Genomic DNA, 6769 nt, shown 5'->3' with positions numbered 1-6769 from the left:
GGACGCGTCAAAGCAAAGTCCAGCTGGAGATTAAAAGAAAAATGTTCAGGAAGGACAGAGGAGGGGGGGGGAATTAACGAGTGAATAGATTGATGGACCAACAGGCTGACACAAAGCCTGTCCCATCGATCACTCCTGAATAAAAGACACATTCACATATATTCACACAGCAGCATGTAATTACATCATCCAGCGGATCCAGTTGCTGTCTTCGCTCCTCACACCTGTTGCTCCTCACAGATCCTCTTTGTTGGGATCAGAGAGAGAACTCTTCATTCAGTGTGAACGCACGTTCTGTACATGGATCATGAAGATCTTGAGGAGGATTTATTAAGTTGTGAATATTAACAAAAAGCACATGGACGCCATCTAGTGGAGGAGAGAGAGAGGTGACTTCTGAGAGGTATTGAAAAAATAAAAAAACACTATATTTAATGATTTTCTAGAGAACCTATTCCAGGACATTTTCATTGATGATTTATGACATTAAATCACATTTTACCCTTATGGATCCATTTTTTCCCCTCATGAGTTATGAGGCTCGTTCTAGTAAATCTGGACTGAACTTTACAAACCTGAAGGTACGATTCAAAGTTAGAGTGGAGTTCAGCAGGAATATAAAACGCCTCTCTTATCAGATTATCACACCAAACTTTAGCCCCTTTACTATTTATATTAGATAAGAGACTTTAACAAGTAGAATCACATCCACTACAGCAACAAAAGTAAAACATTTCCTGTCATGTTATGTTTGTTTCTTTTACTTTTGAAGGCAAAACAAGCTAGCATAAGTCAACTTTAACAACTGAACGCTAACCAATCATTCATGCCTTGGGAATGAGGCTAAATGTAACGTCACATCCAACCTGCATGTGTAACCATGTCACGTGACTTGGGGGGGGGGGGTTGTGTTTTTCAGCATTCCTACAATTTAACCAAAAAACTACAATTTCAACGTTAAAATGATCCTGAACATAACTTAGCCCTTTTCTGTTTTGGGCATCTCGGACATTCTACTTTTCCTCTTGTGTGTTTTCCATGAGTGCATAGGAACGCTGTTTATTTTTTATCAAAAGTGTTGTTTTTATTCAAGAGACTTTGGATCCAGCTCTTGAGGAAACAGATCTGATGTGGAATAGAAGTTTGAACAATTGAACATTTGTAACCCACGACAAAACACGAAGACTATTTAACAAAAAACATTATTTATTTTTTTAATAGACCCGTTACAGTCACACAAAACCATACTTTTTATTTTCTTCTAGCTAAATCCTGCACATCTAGAATCACTTATATGAAGTGATGTGTCTGCAGATACATGTATGGAATTTCAGGTGAACGTAATCCTCCATCATTGATGAAGAAGACAACAGCTCTGTGTGTGACACCGTTTGTAGTTCTTGGCATTATCCATTAATAAATTCTTCAGTAAAGTGAGGTTTTTAAAAAACTAGGGGGCTGATTTTGGCAATAAATGTGTTTTAACTATGGTTCTAAAACAGTCGCATGGTAACTTAGAGGAACCCACCACCAGAGGGCACCACTGACATACATCAGGGTATGAAGTGTTGGACAGATATGAGAGGGTGTTTACAGCCCACATGTGACACCTCCAACACTCTTCTTCTGTTCTCCGGAGAACCTTTGGTTCTGGTGTTTAAATACCAAGTGTTCCCCGCTCTCAGCTTCAGAGTCCATTTATTTCAGTCCATTGTGGTTCTGACATCGTTCCACTGGTTCTGACGGGTCTCAGTCCACCGTGACGCCCTCGGGCAGCTCCACCACCACGGGGGCGCAGTCGTCCATGTCGGCGTCGAAGTCCCAGCGGAACTTCTTGGTCAGGTGACCTTTGAACTTCTCCGCTCTCTTCCGCAGAGTTCCGTCGACACCGGGTCCGCTGGCAAACTGGAAGAAGTCCTAGAAAAAAAGAAACAAGTCAAACCGTGTGATGATTTGTTATTGTAAATGCTCTCTCTCTCTCCGCCTCTCTCCCTTTCCGTCTCTTTCCCCTTTCCGGGAAGACATGTGAAGGCACATACCCGACCCTTCTCTTTCCCTCTCGGTCTCCGTCTCTCTCCCTCCCTCCCCTCTTTCTCTCTCTACACATTACATTACATTACAGTCATTTAGCAGATGCTTTTATCCAAAGCGACTTACAGTCAGTAGTATATTACATATCATTCACCCATTCACACACTGATGACAGGCTACCATCAAGGTGCCACCATCAGACTCTAACTAACATTCATGCAACATCCAGTCCACACTGATGACAAGCCTTCAGGAGCAACTTGGGGTTAAGTGTCTTGCCCAAGGACACATCGACTGCCGAAGCCGGGTATCGAACCACCGACCCTCTGATTGGAGAACTACCTTGCTCTCCACTACGCCACTACGCCACAGCCGCCCCTACACTGTTCTCTATCAAATTTAATTATTTGTCTTTTAACCTCGAAAAGCTAAAAACAATGTTGCGTCCATGCACGCTGCTAAACGTTCTACTGACAGACACACCGTTTGTTTATTTCCCTTGTTTGTACTTCCAGATCAAGAGAAGTGAACCTGTGCATCCACCCACCTGCAGCGTGGAAGTGAGGAAGTTGCTCTGGGACACAATGTCCACAAAGAAGTCGGGTGGGATTTCTCCGAGCTGGTGGTAGAGCACGGCGATGAGACCCAGGTAGAGCTCCTTCCGCTTCCTCATCGCCTCCTCGGAGCGGCAGAGCAGAGCGAGGAGGCTCTTCCAGTGCTCGAAGCTCTCGTAGACGTTTCCGATAATGAAACACACGAAGGCGAACTGCAGCTCACCTGAGAGGAGAGGACACAGAATGTAGTCAGCTGTTTTATGAATGAAATATTCTGAAGATTATAATATTAAAGAGTGTCTAACACACACCCAGCAGGTTGAGAGGCTGCAGCTCGTGGTGCTTCTCCAACACCGCCTCCAGGGCGTAGCTCTGGTCCAGGCTGCACTGGGTGATCTCTGCCGGCGTCGCCCCCGGAGGGTATTTCTTCTCGGGGATGACGGAGAAGCGCATCTCCGTTCCCTCCCTCGGCTTCATGCGGGGGAGTCGGTCCAGTCCCTCCTTCATGCTCTGACACGCCGAGTCGTTCCTCGGCTGCTCCGCCCGGTCTTTGGTGTGCGTGAGCTGCAGCTCGGGGATGACGTCGCTGAAGGCACACACCCGACCCGAGAGAGGCTGCAGGTTGTTGGCCACCTCCTCGGAGATCCGGTCGGTGAGGGACACCCACTTCCTCATCACCTCGTACGGATACGGCCCCAGGTGAGGGTCCAGCTCTCTCAACGTCGCCCTGATCTTGCTCACCTCCTGTTCGTTCTGGGAGGCGGAGAAGTCCAGATCTTCCTCTTTGGGATCCCAGTGAGCCAGCAGGATGTCTCTGGGTTTCAGGGTGAGGAAGTGACCGGTCTTCGGGCCTATTTCTCCTCCACAGCCGGGGGAGTTGACGGAGCTGTAGCTGAGGAAGTGAAGACCTGGAGGGATCATCTTCACGCCCTTGAAGCGGGGGCCGACCTGCCAGCTCTTGCAGTCGATGCCCAGCTCGGTGCCCTGAGGAACCCCCAGCAGCACCAGGGTGGCTCCCTCCTCGAACAGCCTCCGAGCCACATCCGGGTCCATGTCCACACCGGTGTTACTGCCGGCCATGTCCGCTCTGTCCAGGAAACACAAGAGCTGAACTTCACTTTCAGACATTAACCCTTTCATGCATGAATTAAGACAACCTCAGGCAGGATTTTTTTTATGTTTTTATTCCTCTTTAGGCATGAAAAACAAGATTTGAACTTTAAAAGAGAACTTTTTCAAAGAGATTCTTACACTTCCACTCAGGTGGACAGCATGCTTTTTTTGTTTTCAACTGAAGAAACATGTATTTAACAAACAAATGAATAAAAATGATAGATAAAGATGTGAAAACTATGAAATAATACATGTATATAAAACACAAAACAACAATAAAACATTTAAATAAAGTCTGAAACGTTCATTGAAATAGATAATGTTAATATCACAGTGTTTATTTTACCTTGTGTGGCTGCTTGTTGACGTATCGTGTCGTGAAGAAGTCGTTTGGTCCGCGTTGTGCATCGCCTCTTCTGCTCCGGGTGGAAACAAGTTCCGCAGTAGAAGAGTTCCGTTTCCATAGTGATAATGTCTCCCTCTATTGCTCTATTTATTTTGAACCAGTGCATTATTATTATTTATTTTTTTTATTTTTTTTATTTTATAATTTACTTTATTAATATTTTTTGCACTAATTTTAGGCTGTCTGATTGTTGATTTTGTAAAATATATTTTTAAAGTACAGCACCAGTCAAAAGTTTGGACACAACTTCTCATTCAACTACTTTGAAGAATCTAAAATATAAAACATATTCTGGTTTGTTGAGCATTTGTTTGTTTACCACATAATTCCATATGTGTTCCTTCATAGTTTGGATGTCTTCAATATTAAATCTACAATGTAGAAAAAATAAAAATAAAAATAAAAGAAAAACCATTGAATGAGAAGGTGTGTCCAAACTTTTGACTGGTACTGTACTATGAAAAAATACTGTAGAATTGTGGAAAAACATATATACAACCACCGTAACAAATATTAATTATAATAATAAAATAAATTAATTTATATTAATTCAATTTATTAATATTGTTATTATTTTTATTTTTATTATTATCATAATCATTATAAATGTATTATATTGTTATAATAGTACCGGGACTTATGATTAGTAATCAGACATTTAAAAAAGTTTTATTATATTGCATATTATTTATTTTATTATTTGCAATATATTGTAAGCTCTCTGATTGTTGTACACTGATTATGTTAATGTTAAAGATTTTTAAAGTACTATTAAAAAATACAATAATAATAACACAATGATCATAAAATAATAACAATATTAATAATAATTATTAGCATTATTAGCATTATTATAACTATAACTATGACAGCACCAGGATTAGAAGCAGAACATTTCATATAGGTATGATGACTTACATATGTTTCACGAAGACCAAACAATTGTTACAACAAGAGACACTTTGGAAAAATGTGCATATGTTGAAACTATCTGAATGCATTGTGGATATCTTTAGCTTATCTGTGGTTAACTAGTCCATAAAACGAGGAGCAACGCCGACACGCAAAGTCTGGTAAAGTTTTAACACACAAAACACTGAGAACTTGACAACAGTAAACATCCAGGACATTTGGAAAACAGCTGGTCACCGGCCATGGACATTCCCTTGAAGTAGCACAGGCTTACAGGAACCAGGAAAACATGTTCTACTTTGAAAGCATAGAGACACTCTGAAGTTTCTGCCAACAGGTGATCAGGGCCTTGATGACTTTGATTAACCTGATCCTCTTTCTCTTCTTTCCTCGTGTTTTCCGGACGGCTGAACAAGAAACTGTCTTCCCCTGAAAGAACAAGAAAAAGATTTGTTATGCATCAAAATATTGCCTTTTATTCTTATTTTAAATATGCGCGAGGTGGAGTGGGATATCCTCTCTTGAGCGATGTAGTTTTGTTTTGCTCTTTGGTGTGTCCTTCGTCATTGTGGGGTGAAATGGATGAACACAAATGGAAGAATATAGCTCGCTACACTTAATCTCCTCACCAGATATTCAGGGCTGCAGTTTTGAATGATGATCTGCTCCATGCTCGCCAGGGGCCTTTCCATGTCCGACGGCCGCTTGCCGCTCCTCTGACACCGCACCTGCTGTGTCATACCATAGATGGAAACCAGGATGCGACGTGCCTGCCATGGAACAACAATGAATGAAACGAAAACAGCATTGAACTTCATAATCTTCTTTTGGATTTGCTAAAATCCTTAATGTGAGGAAGCCACATGGGCCGATTGTGTGACGTCATTATAAAGACAAATTAGCCTGAGTCATTATCACCCTGTCCATGGTGCTGAAAGTGCGCACACACTACAGTACCATTTACCTTTCCTGAGGGACAGGAGTCTCTCACTTTGGAGGTATTGAATGAGTCAGTCAAATTCTGCAATATAAAAGCAAAAAAAAAAGCAAATGTGGATTTATCAAAAAAAAACATCAGCCGTACTTGTGAGTTAAGACAAACTGTGAAACATTGCAGCCTCTTAGAGGATATTCAAGCATTGCTCCCACGTTTGATCACAGCTTCAAATGACTCGAATAAACTCAAAGTAGAGTATGTAGAAAACAATCCTAAAACAGTGATAGTATATACAGTACCAGTCAAAAGTTTGGACACACCTTCTCATTCAATGGTTTTTCTTTATTTTTATTTTTTTTCTACATTGTAGATTAATATTGAAGACATCCAAACTATGAAGGAACACATATGGAATTATGTGGTAAACAAACAAATGCTCAACAAACCAGAATATGTTTTATATTTTAGATTCTTCAAAGTAGTTGAATGAGAAGGTGTGTCCAAACTTTTGACTGGTACTGTATGTCGAAAAAGTCAGAGGGGTCAGAGTGCAGAATGTCGAAAATATTCATAAAAACAAAAATATAAAAGTAATTTAAAAGCCATAGTAAAGAATGAGTTATGGTTAGTATATAAAAAAAAATCATAAAGAATGATGCTTTAGCATGTCAAAGAGAATTATACAATAGTCATAAAAATCTCATAGTATAGTGTCATGTAAAATATAAAAGTAATTGAAAAGTTATAGTAAAGAATGAGTTATGGTTAGTATATAAAAAATGATGGTTTAGCATGTCAAAGAGAATTATACAATAG

The 6769-nt window shown here is 40.7% G+C and overlaps 1 protein-coding gene across 1 annotated transcript; it reads right to left on the bottom strand.

Moving 5' to 3' along the window:
• Nucleotides 1-1226: 1226 nt before the first annotated feature.
• On the bottom strand, nucleotides 1227-4229 carry aar2 (AAR2 splicing factor). The gene is made up of 4 exons (XM_054609642.1): nucleotides 4045-4229; nucleotides 2897-3672; nucleotides 2579-2808; nucleotides 1227-1917 (listed from the first exon to the last, which is right to left on the bottom strand). Exons 1-4 carry the CDS (start codon nucleotides 4104-4106, stop codon nucleotides 1750-1752), a joined length of 1236 nt encoding a protein of 411 aa, XP_054465617.1. The 5' UTR covers nucleotides 4107-4229; the 3' UTR covers nucleotides 1227-1749.
• Between the last annotated feature and the right edge of the window lie 2540 nt (nucleotides 4230-6769).

Source organism: Anoplopoma fimbria, chromosome 12 (genome assembly GCF_027596085.1).
Source record: "Anoplopoma fimbria isolate UVic2021 breed Golden Eagle Sablefish chromosome 12, Afim_UVic_2022, whole genome shotgun sequence".
NCBI classification, from domain to species: domain Eukaryota; kingdom Metazoa; phylum Chordata; class Actinopteri; order Perciformes; family Anoplopomatidae; genus Anoplopoma; species Anoplopoma fimbria.
Note: the sequence above shows the minus strand (reverse complement) of the source record. Positions and strands in the feature narration are given on the sequence as shown.